Source organism: Equus przewalskii, chromosome 11 (genome assembly GCF_037783145.1).
Source record: "Equus przewalskii isolate Varuska chromosome 11, EquPr2, whole genome shotgun sequence".
NCBI classification, from domain to species: Eukaryota; Metazoa; Chordata; class Mammalia; order Perissodactyla; family Equidae; genus Equus; species Equus przewalskii.
Genome location: NC_091841.1, coordinates 10,507,837 through 10,524,243, shown reverse-complemented (window position 1 = coordinate 10,524,243; position 16,407 = coordinate 10,507,837). Strand labels below are relative to the sequence as shown.

Genomic DNA, 16,407 nt, shown 5'->3' with positions numbered 1-16,407 from the left:
CGCCCTTTGAGCTGGGTTTTCTGGCATCTGAGCTGATAAAAGCACCGAAAGAGAGAGAAGAAAAAGGGGAGAAATGGAGGCCAAGATCCTTAGGTCAATAAAAGCAAACAGCGCAGGGAGAGCCCTCACTGGCCGGGAGCGGGTGGCGGGCCTGTGCACCAGGAGAAAACATTTTCTACCGGGCGCTGATCACCCGGGGCCCCGGACAACATAACGAAAACTACCGCAGGGGAGCATCTTACAGAAACTGCACTGGCCTTCTCCGGAGAAGAATAAATGGAAGCTCTGTCAGGCGCAGGGGCGTCTGCAGGACCCCGATGCTGGAGCCAGATACAGGGCTCTCAGGAGAACTGGCTCACCATCGGGGCAAAGCGTGGAAGATCGGAGAGAGCAGAGGATTCCCCAAGGCTCTCGCTGAACTTCTGGATGCCCTCTCCTCTCCTTCCTCCAATGCTGGCAGCTGCCCGCATGCCGGCGTTCATTAGGAAATATTTATTAAGAACCTTCTAATCAATAGGCACTTTACCAGCACTGAGGATTCGGTCGTGAGCAGGAGAGGCCCCGTTCCTGCCGTCAGGGACCTCCCAGGGCAGTGGGGAAGACAGCTCTGTGGAGGAAATGCACAGGGGCTGAGACCACATCGCCATAGCTGATGTTTATTAAGCACCTACTGTATGCCGGGCACCTCTTCAACTCATCTGATCCCCGTGACAATTTATGAGATAGATCATTTTATTATCACCACTTTACAGATGAGGGAACCAAGGCACAGGAAAGTTAAGGAAGCCATGCAGGGTTGCACAGCTAGTCAGTGGCAGACCTAGGACTTGAATCTGGGAGGCTGGCTCCCATGTCCAAGTTGGGTGACTCAAAGAGGGCCTCTCCGGGGAACTGACACTGACCAAGTGTTCACAGTTGCTCATGTCTTACCCTCTGCTTTGTCTTGACCAAACTTTAGTCGGGCTCCTCTTTCCCACAGGCCCTCTTCCTTTTGCCCCAGGCCTGAGCAAGCGCAAAAAAAATAGAACACACTTCCCCTTATCAGCTTCTCCTGAGGACTCGCTGACACAGGGAGACCCTTTTCCTATCAGACCCCACTGGCATTTCTCATTGCTTGTCCAACGTCCTCTCCTAAGATTCCACTTGCCTCCTCTTTATCCTCTAAAAGAGAAGCCTTTCTCTGCTTGATTTTGACAGGCTCACAGGTTTCTGAGACCTGAATGTTCTCCCTATTGCAATAGTCTTTCTTTCTTACAAAAGTCTCTCCCTATCGATGTCCAGATTTGTTTTTACTGGGCGATGTTCGAGCTGAGATCTGAAGAGGCAGCAGGTGCAACTAAATGAAGAAGGGAATAAGAGTGTTGCAGGTAGAGGGAACAGTATGTGCAAAGGCCCTGAGGTGGGTGGGACTGTTGAGCACTTGAGGAACTAAAAGAAGATTCGAGGCTAAGTGAAATAAGCCCCAAGTCAAGCACCCAGGTTCTCTCTATTTTTCTGTTCATCTGTCTTTAGGTGTTGGCTGCTTCCCTCATGGTGGCAAAATGGCTGCAGTAGCTCCAAGCACCCCATGGAACCCATCCTTCTGCTCCTTTGTAAGAAAGATGAAAGTCAGGGAAGCACCCCTTAGTTCTCCCCTTAGGTCTCATTGGCCATAAGTGCACACATGCCCTTGCCCAGACCATTCCATTGCTGACTTGATTTAGACCAATCACACTTTACCCCTGGGGCTTGGGTGGAGCTGGCCTCAGAGAGGCAAGAGGTCGCCTGACGTGTGAACAAAGTGCGGGCTGTTTGGCCAGGACCACAGGGCTGTTGGTAAACAACCAGCAGTGGCTGCCACAGTGACTGTTCCATTGGTTGTGTCTTGTGTACCTGCTATTAACACGAAGATGATAGCCGAATCTCCAAGGAATTTGTGGAGGAAGTTGACGGGAGAGAATTCACTCTTCCACTGTCTCTAAATAAACTGTGAAGCCTTATGCAATACTCCTGACAGCAACCGAAGGCTCTGTTATGATGATCACTGTTATGTTAACTAATCTTATGAGCCAGAGTCGCCAAAGTGACTACAGAGGCAAGGACACAGTAAAGACGAGCAGGAGGACCTTTCAGACACTCTAAGGGCCTGTTAGTGTGTATTCCACTCACGGCTGCTGGGAAACGTGCAAACAGCCGGAAAGATCCCCTTCAGGAAGCCTCTCTTCTGCGGACGTGGAAAAAGAAGGGTGCTTTCCCGGGGTGGGCAGCAGGGACGATCCCGTTAGCTCTGGGTCCTAGAGATGCTGCCATCTTTGTCCCGTGGGTTCTGTGTCCTGCACGACCTCTCATAGATGTGATGAGGCAGCCAAGAAGTTATAACCTAAGAAGGAGGTCGTGAAATGGTGGCCCGAGGCTGAATCTGGGCTATGGACGTGCCATACAGCCCACACGGTATTTTACAAATTTGAGCCATTGTTTAAAAATCAAGAGACTGCACATAACGATTCAGAATTCCACCTTCTCTTGCAAAATTATAAGTTCTAGCAAAATCGGCGAACACTCCCAAATGGCAAAAAGTGATGGATATACGACTTAGTTTAAAACTGTCCCAATTCACCACGGTCCTGCGCCCTTCCTCACTTGTGTCGCTGGTTGTCCCCACTGGTCTGTTCACTAGGAGCTCCCTCCTGTGTCAATAAGTGTTCATCTTCCCTGGGATTGCAGCGGGAGGGAGGGAGCAGAGACCCCTGTCGCAGACGAGGGCAGCAGGGATGGACGCAGCCACTGAGCCCTGGTACCTCCAGCTCCTGCCAGGGCACCTCTCTCCTACCTGGCAGGCTGGAAGGCAGGCCTCAGAGTTGAATCCACAGGCCCGTGTGGCAGAGGGGACAAAGTGCCACTGGTCTTTCTGCTGTGAGCTTCCATCTAATAATCATATCTTTTGTTTGTTTGTTTGTTTGTTTTTTTTCAGGAAGATTAGCCCTGAGCTAACAGCTGCTGCCAATCCTCCTCTTTTTGCTGAGGAAGATTGGCCCTGAGTTAACATCCGTGCCCATCTTCCTCTACTTTATATGTGGGATGCCTACCACAGCATGGCTTGATGAGCGGTGCCATGTCCACACCCAGGATCCGAACCGGTGAACCCCGGGCCACCGAAGCTGAATGTGCGCACTTAACCGCTGCGCCACCGGGCCGGCCCCTAATAATCACATTGCTGTGTATGTACCAGACAGTGTGCTAAGCATCTAATATGCATTTTCTCACCCAGTCATGGCACCGCCCTCTGAAGTAGGAACTATTATCATCCTTGCTCTACATATTAGGCAATCCAGGCTCAGAGACATCAAGCCATGGGCCTAGGGTCACACAGCTAGGAAGTGGGCAGGAAACTGAGGTTGCAGAGAAGTTATCTTGCTCACGCAAAGACACCCAGCCAACAGATGGCAGAGCTGGGATTCCAATCCAGGTCCAATTGACTCCAGAGCCTAGAAGTTGAAAACCAGTGGCCAGAGAGGCAAGCTTTGGCAGTAATTTTTGAACATTAGGAATTTTGGCCTTTGGCCAAGTTCACTGGCCCCAGTTCACCACAGGCTCCACCAAGACCCGTTGGCTCACACCCTGGTCTCTCCGGTCATGCACGTTCCTTGCCTGGCCTCTGGAGAAGGTGACAACCTTTGTGTCCTTTTTATGTCCTCTTGCCTTCCCACAGAGTCCAACCCAGATGAGTTTAAGCTCCTGGTTCCGGGACAGAGCTGGGGGTCTGTATTTGTCTCCCTGAGCCCACCCCATCAGGTTTTATGGGAGTTGAGAGCAGGGTTTGGGTTCAGGTTCAGCTCCACAGCCATGACGCTATTCCAGAGCCCACGTTTTAGAGGCTGGATTGGGTTGGTTCCAGGATCCGCTGGTTCCCTGGGGTGACAGTTGAATTGATTTTATTGTTTATTGCTTCAGTGACTTTGGGCACACAGCTGAGGACCTGTGTATCTCAAAGGCAGTGGAAAGATGGCCTTGCCTCCCAGGGTTGTTAGGACTAACTGAGATAAAGGATGTGAAGACACTAGTCAGACCCAGCACATAGTAGGCACTCAGTAAGGGCACTTCCCTCCTTCCCTCTGGCACAGGGGAATGAAAATTGAGGTGAGGTCGAGACTGGGTGCACAGGGACCTGGGGAGGGAGCAGGGAGGGGCTCGCTAGCTGGACGGGAAATCATATAATCCTTCTCTGGCTCCAGAACAACCTGGGAGCCAGACCACCGGCCTGGTGGAAAGGCAGCTGCCCCCACCCAGGCCTATCCTCACCCCACAGACTCCCTCCACCGAGCTGGGGCTCCTTCGAGAACATTCCCTCTTCCCAAGCCAGCCTGCGTCAGTGCAGAGAGCTGATGGGGGTGGGGCTTGTAGAAATAAAGACCACCCAAACGAGAACAAACAGCCTGCTTATTCGGAGCTTGCTACAGCAAGGGAGTCAGCCACAGTCATCTGTAATTTGGCAGAGACTCAAAGGCAGAGGAGTGGGAAGATGGTGGTGAGACGGTCCCCGGATGGAGGTGGTGAGGATGGGGAGCCCGAATGCGCTAACTAGAAGGGGATGGGAGTCTTATGCGATTGGTCGGTCCTTAGCTGGAAGTCGGGGTGGGGGCGAAAAGTAGGGAAACTGCTAGTCAGTTGTTTGACCAAATCCTGACTCTCCTGGGCCCATTGCTGCGGAGGTTGTGGCCTGGCATCCAGGGCGGATTGCCGTGGAGGTTGTGGGTGAGAGTTCCATTGCCATATCTGGTTTGGCCAATGTCCGTCTGCACATTCAGCCTCTCAGCGTGCAGAGAGGGAACCCAGCTATGTGATTCGGGGTACATCGCTAACTTCTCTGTGCCTCGGTTTCCTCATCTATGAAATGAGGGCGTTCATCGTACCTGTCTCAGATGTTAATACACGTGAAGAACTTAGAACAGCACCTGGCATGCCACGAGTACCCAATGTGTTAGTAATGATAATAATCACAGTAATTATTATTAAAAAAAATTATGAGGATGATGCTCAGTGGAGAGGGCCCTAGCTGGGAGGAGGGGTCTGGGTTCTGACCCATCGCACTGTGACCTTGGGCAAGTCAGTTGCGCTCTCCGAGCCTCAGGCCTGTCTGTGGAATATGCGGCTGGACCCTCACTTCCAAACTCACTCCAGCTCTAATGTTCTAAATTCTCCACTGGTGCTCAGTGACAGCCTGCGGTCGCCCCCCCAACAGCACCCTCTCTGTCCCCTCCCCCACGCCCACACACAGCCTTCCTCCCTCTAAGCTCCCAGCACACCTGCACCAGGTGCTCCAGCGCGCAGGCTCTCTGCTCTCATTTCAGCCGGTTTCAGGTCCTAAATTTAGCCCTTTCACAGAGCCCAGTTTCTGGTGGGGGCAGGGCTGGGTGAGGGCTCTCTCTGGCAAGGCAGCTTCCCCCTGTCCCCCAGTACGGCACCGTGGGAGGCAAATCAGACAGGAGAGCTGAGCGCCACCCTCTATTTTGTCATTGGCACACTGGGCAAGTCATTCTCCCCTTTGGGGCTCAATTTTCTCATCAAGTAACTGAATTTCTCGTGTGTTGACTCCTTCAAACATCATACCATCTCTTATCTCAGAACAACTTTCTTTTCTTTCAGATGAGGAAAAGGATCAGAGAGGTTAAGAGATTTAGCTAATTTGTTCTTCTCCCAGCAGCCAGAGGGATTTTCTTAAGATGTAAATCAAGTCATGGTGCCCCCAGTGACTGCCCAAGGCTCTGGGAATAAATCTGACCCTGGCGGTGGTCAACGTGTTGCCCCCTGGCTGCGACGTGGCCCTCTGACCTCCTCTGTTCCCACTCTTCCCGGTGGTGAGTGGAACCAAGAGGAACTGGTGTTTCCATGTAATGTCAGAAAGTTGCCAAATCTGTCTCTGCCCTCTCTCCTATTTCTGGGATTTTCTTCTACCTGGCAGGAGGGACCCCCATAGGAAGAGCTCGTTGGGTTCCGCAACTCTGCTCCTGCCACTCCGGCCTTCTCTCTGGTCCTCGACCACACCCAACTCTTTTCGCTCCTCAGGGCCTTTGCATGGGCTGTAACCTCTACCTGGAATGCCCTCTCTCTAGCTCTTCCTGTGGCTGGCTCCTTCCCACAATTTGGGTCTGAGGTGAATGTTGTGCTCATAGAGAGGTCTTCTCTGGCTGCGGTGAAAGATGGCATGAACAAAGCCATATTAAAGTAGGGCCAGAGCGGCTATTTCAGAGGACTTGCCTTGCCTGTCTCGCTTTCTTTATCTTCCAAACTGGACCAAACCACCAACATTCCAAGAAATCAGTAAGGACAAGAATATCTTGTTTGTAAGGACGATGAAATTCAACTTTGCTGATGACCGGTTGCCAACCAATCAATGAAGGCAACCAAGTCTAGCCTTTTGCCTGATGATTGAACCTCAGGCCAGTCTATGAAGCACAAACTAGCCTTCCGTCCTCTAGCACCGATGAACTCTGCCTTAATACATCTCACCTCATCCTCCCTTTTCCCATGAAAACCCTGAGCCCCTCTCCTGTAATCCGGACACTCTTTAGGTTTCTACCTGAATCTGTGCTCCCAAGTTGCAATTCTTTGATCCCAAATAAACGCTTTGCCTCTTAAACTGGTTTCTATTTTTGTAGGTTCACGCAGAAGCTTCCCTTCCAATATTCCCCCTTTTGGCCTTTTGCTTGTTTCCTTCATGGTCCTTACCACGCTGCCCTGATTGGACGTCTTTTAGCGTCTTGTCCGCTGTTTGTCTCCCTGGTGCTTGGCGCAGAGTTAGCGCTCAGTAAAGACTGCTGCGCTGACGTTCACAAGAGCAACAGCACACGGCATGTCGGAACTACACTGAGCGTTAATTCACAACCGTGTTGTGTGGCAGGAGGGACAAGGATTATCCCCATATCTCAGACAGGGAAAGTGAGGCCCCAAAAGGTTGGGACTTGCCCAAGGCCATCCAGACTCTAAGAAGCAGAACTGGTCCAGCGCTCTTTCAAAGCAGAAGAGTGATGCATCCTGGAGGTGGGGTGTGCGGCAGCATCGGGCCGGTCACTGCTCCTAAATTCTCCATCTTTGCCCACCAGTCTTTTACTGGGAAGCCCACTTCCACATCCCTGCCTTCAGAAAGGGACAAGAGAGAAGAGGGGGCAGTCTGGGTTCTCAGGGGAAGGAGCATCACTTCTGCTTTCTTGCAGGGGAAACACTCCTGGAGGCCGTCTTGGCCCCTTTAAATACCATAGAGAGGAGGTGGGGGCGGTGGTGCTGACAGCGGGAGCGGGCTGGGACACTGGATGCTGGGATGCGGGATGGCTGGGACACTGGATGGCTGGCTCTGGGCTGTTCCCTGAGCTTTATGTGTCAGAGCTGGGGTCTTGGGCAGGGTGTGGATCTAAACCCATCTACACACTGCACATCTCTGTGTATGTGTGTGGGGTGTTGCACAGTGAAGTGGCCTGGTCAATTGTGTTCTGGGAGTTGGAGCCCCCCTGAATGTTTTTTTCACTTATGAATTAAGTATTTGAGATGAAGCCAGAAGCCATGCATCTTTTCGTAGTCCTTTAAAACTTTGGGGGAAAAAGTTAAAATTTAGGTTTCTTTTCAATCGTGTCCAGGAAAGTAGAAATAACATTAAGAATGTTGTCTCGATTTTCTGATCATACGAAGGATGCAGAAATGATCATGGCCCTTCTGTTTAAAGGATCTGGCAACGACTTAAAAATCTATAGGATCAAGTCAAGATTGACCACGGCATTCAAGGCCCTTCACACCACGGCTCTCCCTCCTTTTCTAGTCTCCCCCAAACCTCTCACCACTCCCCAAATAGGTTCTTTCCATGGGCTTAACTTTGTTCCCTCAGTCGGTCTGTCCTTCCTCCTAGAACCCCCTACTTGCCCAGTAAGACTCAGTTCAAACATCCTGGCCCTTGTGAAGACGTAATTGATCCCCCACACTTGGTCTCTCCATCTTCTGAGACCTCAGGGCAGTATGTCACTCTTCCCATTATTGTACCTGTCACCGGGCCTTGACACGTGTCTACACGGATGCCCCTCCAAGCAGATGTGGCTCTTCATATTAATACAACCTCCCACAGTGCCTGGCACACAGTAGGTGCTGAGTGCTGGGGATGGTTAAGGGTACCGTGGTTAAGTACCTATGCTCTGAAGGCAGAGACCCTGGCCTGAATCCTACTGCGGCCTCTTCCTCCCCATGCTCCTCTCAGAACCTTGGTGTCTTCATCTGCAAAATGGCGGATCAGCGATGGCGTCCACCTCGCAGGGTGTGGGGAGTGGGCAGGGTGAATCATGCGTGTGGAGCACTCAGCACCATGTCCAGCCTCCTGCGAGTGTCCAGGCAAAGGCAGCTATTACTACACGAGCCTGAGGTCTGGTCACCCACCTCCCAGGAAGGAGTGTGGTCCCCAGATCGACCTCTCCTCTCGAGGTCGCCTCTCCACGGGGCCTCGTTCATACGCCCGGTCTAGACCCTTCCTGCCCTTCCTTCACTCAGTCCACACACACAGGATGTCTCACTCTGATTTTTAATTAAATCACACACAATTGAGGGCATCAGGCCCCACCAACTTCATTCATTTTCATTAGAAACCACTTGGGATTGGGTGTGGGGGGGACTGGAAGGGGGTCGCGATGAGAAGACACGCTCCCGGCCTTTCCCTATAGGACTAAAAACATCAGGAATGACCCCAAGGAGATGCGTGGAACAGAATGCCCAGCAGAAGGGACAGGGCTGTGGAGCCACCCCGAGCCTTCAGAGAAGAACGTAATTGGTAGTTTATCTCCTCCATCAGGATTGGGTGACAACCTCTACCCCGCAGGGGTCAGGATCTGCGAGGACAGCTGAGGCGGAAGGCTCTGTGGCAGGTCCCTCACTCCATCAACCCCCTGGGGGTGAAGCTCCGGGGGAGGCAGATTTGGGAGGGCAGAGGTAGCCCTGGCTGCACTTTCAAGAGGTCGTTACCTGGCCGGGCAGCTGTGCCAGGTGCAGGGACCAAGGGACACGTGGCCCTCAAAGGCTGAGGAGTGAGGCAGGTAAAAGGAGTGCCAGTGATTGGGAGGGGGGCTCATGAACTTGCTTAACCAGTAAAAGACGTGTGGTCCCCATATTCAAAAGCTGGAAATATGGAGTGCAGATAGCAGGAAAAGGGCACTTTCCCACAAGGTATCCCATTCGTGGGGCACTTCCCAGCAGCCCCCCAGGGGTGCCAGCACCAGGCTCAGGCATAGTGATCTTTCGTCCTCTCTCACGGGGCCTGCTGGTCTAGGCACGGGGAAGACGGAACCCTGGTCCATTTCCTGCCTCAGCCCAGCCCACGCTTTCCCCTAAAGGAAGGCTGGTTTTGGGGGCCAAAGCTAGGCTGCCAGAGCCGAGAGGTTCCCCAAACCCCTTCAGTTGGCCTGTGGTGGGTCACACCCCCATCTCCCCTGAGTATAAGTGCAGATGTACTGGCTTCCCCAATACTGTCCCTTAAAGGTGGTGGCCCGTCCCCAACCGCAAAGGTCACATGGAGGTAGAAGGCCCTGGGAGGGGGGCAGGAGGGGTGCAACCCCTCCCCAGCTCCCTGAGAGCTAGTGGTCTTCCAGAGAACCTCACTGGCTATTCCCAGGGGGCTCCCTCCTCCCTAGGGGAGGACACAAACTTAGAAATAGGAAAGGGGGTCGACACAGCTTGGGCAACTTACTGACATCTCTTGAAAACACTGGTTCCATTTCAACCACCAGATTCCGCTCAAGTCCGTAAGCCGTTCCCCGTCCAGGCCACCCTGTCTGGGTCTGGACAGATGCCGTCACGGCTGTTCCGCCCCACCCCGGGCATTCTCCCCGCTGGGCCACCCCAGGGTCCCCAGAGGAACTCACACCCCCACGCCGCTCTTCTCCTCCTCCTTGGGGCTGGGCTCCTCCTGCACCTTCTTCATTTCCCAGCCCCGGACCCACGTGTAGGCGGAGGAGCCCCCCAGCACCATCATGTTGCTCGTCCACCAGAGGAAGCTCTTGGTGTCTTCATAGTAGAGGACGGCCAGCACCGTCTGGGCACAGGCTTTGGCCGTGCCGGACACGTTGTGGGTCAGGGGGCTGGTGAACTTGATCTGCAGTCCCGTCACGTAGCCGATGGCGAAGCCAAACAGGCCGCCCAGCGTCATCATGCCCCAGAAGTGGGCGCTGCCCAGCTGGGAGAAGCTGCGGAGGGTCTGCAGCTCCCCCAGCAGCAGGAGCAGGGGCAGGAAGAGGACGCAGGCGTTGACGTTGTTATAGAAGGTCAGGCGCCAGATGCTGCCGTCCACGGCTGGGAGCACCTTCTTGGTGTAGATGGCGTTGAGTGAGACGCAGAGGCTGGCCAGCACGCCGAAGACGGTGCCCGTCCAGGACAGGGTGCCCTCGGCCCCCTCCTGGTCCACACCGAGCCAGAAGCCGCCTGCAGCGGGGAGAGGCGGGGGATGAGGACAGGAAGGAAGAAGGACAGAGAATTTTGCCACCAACGTCCACAGATGGTGTTCTGCCGCCCTCAGCATCCCATCTTCCCCACCCTCCCTGCAATAAAGATGTCCAAAGTCCCTAACACACGCAAGGCACTGACAAGGGTTGCGGAAGTGGCCCAGGACATGAACCCTTCCTCCTGGAGCTGACTTCTCCCAGAGGAGAAAGACATTAAAGCGACTCAGTTCCCAATTACTGCTTTAATGACAGTTGTAATGACAGGGTGCCATGGAAACCCACAACTGGGTGACTTGCTGGCCTGGGGCCTCTGGAAAGGAACATTGGAAATGAGTTGTGAAGGATGAGTCCTTAGCGGTTAAGGTGACCTTGGGCAAGTGACCTGAGGTCTGGGAGCCCTGGCTCCCTCATCTGTCAAATGGGAACCTACGATGACTTAGAATCCCTGTGGCCTGACTTTTGGGACACTCACTCTCATCTTGTGTCACCTCCTGCTCACACAGCCTCTATGGCTCCCCAGTGCCCACCATCAAGTCTACGCTCCTCGGCCTGTCATCTGGGCTTCCCATACCCTCGTCAGCTCCGTCCCTGTCCCACGATCGCCCCGAGGAGTCGCTCATGTCCCCGCTGCTCATGCCGGGGCTCAGTGTCCTGTTCGTTTCCTGCACCAGAAACACCGTCCTCCCTCCTGGGAGAATCCACTGCTTCTGCACGGTCCAGCCGGCCTCTCCAGGGAGGGAGTCCTTCTTGACACCCTCAGCACCCGGACCTCTTCCTGCCCGCACTTTCCTTCAAGACCTCTGCCTGCCCGGGGCTGCTGGGCACCTGCCCATGGCCACAGTCAGTCCCTTTAGTGACCCCACCTTCCAGAAGGCAGGGGCTGAAGCTTACGCACGTTGGATGCCGGCCACCGCATCCGGCAACTTGAGGGGGTAGGACAAGTTCGGGCGCCAGAGAGATTAGGAATTCATCAGGCTCCGCCATTTAGAGGCTGTGTGGCCTGTGAAAGTTTACCTAACTTCTCTGAGCTCCCATCTGTCAGAACTCCAACCAATCTATTCTCCACCTTGCAACCAGAATATTCTTTCTAAAGTACACATCTGCTCAGGTCCAGTCCTGGCTTCAAGGTCCTCCATGCCTCCTCTCTGCCCTCAGGAAATATTCCAGACTCAACTTGGGCAGCCTCGCATCTGGTGCGTCCCACTCAGGCCCAGCGGTGAAGAAAGGCACATGTAGTTTATTCTGTCCAGAATGTTCTCTCCTCACTCCTTCCTTACACCCGTCTAGCACTTCCTACAGATGACCTGCTTAGATGACTCCCCACCCCTCATCCCTGCCCTGGCCTGGCTTCCCCCGCACCTTCCATGTCCCAATCACAGCTGTTACCTCTCAAGCAGAACTTAGTTACTGTCATTGTCATTACCACGCCCTCCAGGATCCTAGCGGGGGAGTCTATCTTTCCCAAATTTGTAACCCCAAGCTTGGCACGGTCTCTGGCACGTGCTTGGCCATCAATTCCTATTTGTGGGGCAAGTGAATGAATTCATGGAGGTTGCTCTGGAGGTGGCTGTGAGATCAAAGGGGACAGGCCCTCCTACTGGTGGCCTTCCAAGTCCAGAAGGGACGGCCACCTCAAGGTCCCAGACCCCAGAGGGACTCTCAGCCAGAAGGAGCGTTGAAAGGTACTGGGTGACCTCCAGGGCAGGGAGCAGGAGCAGCTGAGACCCATCTTTCCCCCAAGAAGGAAGGAAGGGGAAACCCCGCAGAGAGGGGCCGGGTCCTGGGCTGGCGCAGCGCACCAGCCTCGGGGCCCTGTCCCATCAGGCCGGCCGGTGAAGGCGCCTTCTCGGAAGCTATCTCCGCATCAGCTACTGCGATTACTTAGTCCAGACTCAGCCTAGTTTCCCCAGGGGCTTCACCCTCCTGCATGCAAATTCTCCTACCCAGAAGACCCCCCTCCTGGCAGGGCCAGCAGGACTCGGAACCAGCTCCCCTTGGGGGGCCAGGGGAGCAGCTGAGAGGGATGTGCCAGGGTCTTAGCTCCTCCCGCTCTGACCTCCACCCTCCTCCCCTGGCCCAGGAGGACCCAGATTGAGCAGCCCGAGATCCAGGAGATGCTCAATGAGAGGAACATTTTCTAGGACAGGTGGCACGGGCGGCGCCCCTCCCCAGCGACCGGTACTGCTCGGTCTGGGACTCTGAGGCACCAACGAAGGCTATGTGGGTCAACCGCGGTGAACTCACAGCGCGAGGAAAAACCCGAACAGGTTCAAAGGCACGTCACCTCCCTGATGACCCAGAGCCCCAGGGGACTCTGAGAGAGCAGGATGCTGGGGGCGCTGTCACCCGGCTGAAACAGTTTGCCATGAGGGGAATGTTCTCTAATCTGTGTTGCCCAGTACAGCAGCTCTGGCCATGTGTGCCTCCCGAGCACTTCCAATGTGGCTACAGAACCAGCTTACAACACCTGCAACTGAGGAGCTGAATTTAAAAAATTTCATTGAATTTGAATGAATTTAAACTAGGTTAGAAGCATAGGCCGGGGAGTCTGGCCAATCTGGGTTTGCAACCCAGGCTGGCTACTTCCTAGCTGTGTGGCCCTGGGCAAGTAACTTAATGTCTCTGAGCCTCAGTTTGCTTGTTTGTATGGCATCGATTACAGGTGATGCTACCACCCAGGGGACCTCTAGGGAGCAAAGGAGATGCTTTATGTGAATGATTGGCACAATGTCCCCATCAACAATTCTTATTTTCTGAGAGGCAAGTCTGGGAAGACAGCTAAGAGCTCTCAAAGCTGATCTCTTACACTGTCTCAGGCATTATCCTGAGCCTGCTGGGTCAGACGGTGATGGTATATATTAAAAGATGACGTATGCGCTACAAAGAGCACTGGATGAGGAGTTAGAACGTTTGAGCTCTTGAGAAGTAAGAGAGTATGGTGGTCAAGCGTCTGGGGCCAGATTGCTTGAGATCACATCCCAGCTCTGCCACTTATTAGCTGTGTGATCTTTGACAAATTACTTAACCTCTCTGTGCCTTGCCTTTCCCTCTGTGAAATGTAGATTATAATCCCCTCTTGTTATGAAAGGCCCTGGCTGGGCCCTTAACTTGCTGGGTGACCTCAAGAAAGTTACTTGCTCTCTCTGGGCCCCAGGCTCTTCCTCATATGAGTATCGCAACAAGGGAAGAGGGACAGATTAAGTCCAAAGATGCTTGGCAGGGTTGATCTTTAGGGTTTCGGGCCCCCTGTGCCCCCCATTCCCCGTGGCCCCGGCTGGCCACTCACCGATGATGATGCCGCAGGCGAGCAGAGCGTAGAAGGACGTGGTCTGCTTGAGAAGCAGGTAGGAGAGCAGGACGTTGAAGACGGTGGTGAGCGAGCGGCCCACGTTGTAGAAGGCGACGCCGACGTACTTGAGGCAGAGGTTGTTGAAGGTGATCATGCCGATGAACACCACCGACAGGGGCAGGATGCTGCGGGCGACCCTGAAGTCCAGGCGCAGGCTGGGGAAGTCCACGGCGCCAGGGCAGCAGGCAGCCAGGGCGCTGAGGCCCTTGCACAGCAGCGTGGTCACCAGGCACTGGTAGAAGGTGACAAAGATGGGGGTGTCCAGGCGCAGGGAGGGGCTGTTCAGCAGGTACTTGTTGAGGAACACCATGGAGATGGACGTGACCCAGTAGAGAGAGACCACCAGCGCTATCTGGACCGCCCGCAGCAGAAAGGGCTTCTCCTCGCTGGCCTCCGCCTCCACGGTGGGGTCGGAAGCCCCCATCAGTGCCATGTGCAGGATCCTGGACCGCTTCAGAGGGGCCCTGTTCATGGTAGCAGAGGAGCTGGGTCACTCCACAGCCACCACCGATTTCCTGGAGCCCAGAACCACGTCTCCTTTGTGCAAGCCACAGCCCTCAACTGTCACGCGGGGGGTGGCCTAGGGGCCTCCCCACCGCCCTCTGGGACGGAGACGTTCTGCTTTGGGGTGAGCCCCAGCACCTGCGCCCAGCCTGAGGGGGCTCATGAGACAAGACACAAGGAAGGGGAGACGGACAGGCTAAGGGTGCACAGGGACGACCTGTCATGGAGCAGGGGCTGGGGCCTAGTCGGGAAGGGTCTCAGGGCGAAGGGAGGGGAGAGGAATGGAAGGGGAAGCGGGGAGCGGAGGCGTGCAGGACGACGGGGCTAGGAGGGGGCGGAGGAGAGCGCGGGGACGGTGTGCAGAGGGCGGCGCGGCGGCTCCGGAGGGAGCGGTTTGCACGGAGAGGGGGGAGGCATGCAGGGAGCTGAACGGAGGGAGGGCGTGCGGGGGGTTTGCAGAGGGGTGCAGGGGAGATCAGAGGTGCTTGGGATCGGGGTCCGAAGGACGCGGGCGGAGGCCGGGCGGGCACAGGCCCCGGGCGAGCCGCCCTCTGGAGCGGCGGCTGCGGCTCAGCCCAGCGCCTCCGGACATCCGAGGCCGCTCCCCCGGGCGAGGCGGGCCCAGGGCTCATTTCCTGACACGCCCCGGCCCCCTCCTTAAAGAGCCCGCTCGCCCGGCCTCATCCTTAAAGCCACAGCCCGCCAGAAACGGCCCTCGGAGGCGCGCTCCCCGCGCGCGGATGGTGGGGAGCTCTCGGCCGCAGCGGAAGGGTCCTGTGGGTGCTTGAGCCTCGGCCTCCCCCCCCCGCCCCGCCCCGCCCCGCCAGCTCCATCCCTCGGACTCCGCGCATCTGCAGGTCCCCTCTGCTCCCCCATCCTCCGGCCGGACCGCGCCCCCAGGATCTTGGCACCGCCCCGCGTCCCTCGGCGTCTAGAGACCCCTCCTGCCAGCCCTGCGGCCCTCTCCCTAGCTTCAGCTCACTCCCAAAGCCTTGCTGCCGTTTTCCCACCGCCCCCAGCCCTCTCCCGAGCCTGAGACCCCCAGCAGCGCTCCCAGAGGCCGGAGGCCATACCGCCTCTTCCAGACCTCCGTCTGTCAGCCGGGTCCCCCCATTCGAGACCCTCCCCGCGGCCGGATCCGAGGCTCAATGCAGCACCCCCTCCCGCTTCTAGAAAACTCCCTACCCAAGTCAGGCTAGCCGCGAGCTCCGGCCTCGGGGCTGGCGTTCCTGGGCTGCGAAGGCGACCCCACGCTCACCTCCTGCTCCGCACTGGCCGCCCGCCCGCGCCACCGAGCGCCGCACTTGCAGCGCCGCGCCCAGGACCGCGCCCGCGGGACACGACTTCCTGCTCCCGGCCCCGGGCGCCGGCCCCGTGCCAGCCTCGCCGCCCGCGCCCCATGTGGGGCCCGGGGCGGCGGCGGGGCGACCGGGTCCCAGGCTGACCTCAGCCCCGGGTTACCCTGCCGGCCGGGGGAGCAGGCCCCCTCCTCTTTCCAAGCCGCCCCAGCCCCCGGTACCCCGCCCCGTCCGCCCATAACCCCCCCCCGCCCCCCCCCCCCCCCCCCCCCGCTCCGCTCCGGTTACCGCCGCTTGCACGTCCCGGGGCCCGGCTGCATCCCTGGCCGGTAGCGCCCCGGCCTGCGCTTCCCGGAGCGCGTGCGGGCAACAGCCCGGATTCTTCCTGCCGCCAGAGTGGAGGGTCCCCCGCCCCTCCCAGGGAGCGGGCCTGGGAAGTCGGTCACCAGCCGTGGCCGGTCACTCACCAGGCCCCCAGGAGGGTTGACTTCTCCCTGGTTCCCGCTCTGGCGCCAACGTTGGGCGGCTCACGTCTCCTGAGTTCTCTTCACTGTAAAACGTGGGGCTGGACTAGACCGGTGGGTCTTAACTTCCTTGCACAAAACTCTAGCTGGTATGGTCGAAAGTAGGGATGACCGTCTGTTTGTAAGATTTCGGACACCATCTAATTAGTACCATTTAATTTATGTGTAAGATGGCTGAGTTTTGTTTTGTTTTGTTTTTTGAGGAAGATCAGCCCTGAGCTAACATCTGCTGGCAATCCTCCGCTTTTTTGCTGAGGAAGACTGGCCCTGAGCTAACATCCGTGCCCATC

At 56.2% G+C, this 16,407-nt stretch overlaps 1 protein-coding gene across 3 annotated transcripts; it reads right to left on the bottom strand.

Annotated features, from left to right (window-relative positions):
* Positions 1-8,519: 8,519 nt before the first annotated feature.
* SLC35C1 (solute carrier family 35 member C1) lies at positions 8,520-16,057 on the bottom strand. 3 transcript variants are annotated; one of them, XM_070563843.1, is made up of 3 exons: positions 15,882-16,057; positions 13,729-14,255; positions 8,520-10,422 (listed from the first exon to the last, which is right to left on the bottom strand). In XM_070563843.1, exons 1-3 carry the CDS (start codon positions 15,911-15,913, stop codon positions 9,863-9,865), a joined length of 1,119 nt encoding a protein of 372 aa, XP_070419944.1. In that variant the 5' UTR covers positions 15,914-16,057; the 3' UTR covers positions 8,520-9,862. The 3 variants fall into 3 exon arrangements, with proteins under 3 accessions (XP_070419944.1, XP_070419942.1, XP_070419943.1); XM_070563841.1 differs by lacking the exon at positions 15,882-16,057 and adding an exon at positions 15,554-15,734; XM_070563842.1 differs by lacking the exon at positions 15,882-16,057 and adding an exon at positions 15,481-15,636.
* Between the last annotated feature and the right edge of the window lie 350 nt (positions 16,058-16,407).

Bases quoted from the DNA above. Each gene is read 5' to 3' on its own strand.
- SLC35C1 (XM_070563841.1), bottom strand. From the start codon at position 15,696: ATGGGGCGCGGGCGGCGAGGCTGGCACGGGGCCGGCGCCCGGGGCCGG. The intron at 14,256-15,553 runs GTGAGCGTGGGG...TACCATGAACAG, and splicing joins CGGCCAGTGCGGAGCAGGAG to GGCCCCTCTGAAGCGGTCCA. The intron at 10,423-13,728 runs GTGAGTGGCCAG...TCCCCGCTGCAG, and splicing joins CGCCTGCGGCATCATCATCG to GCGGCTTCTGGCTCGGTGTG.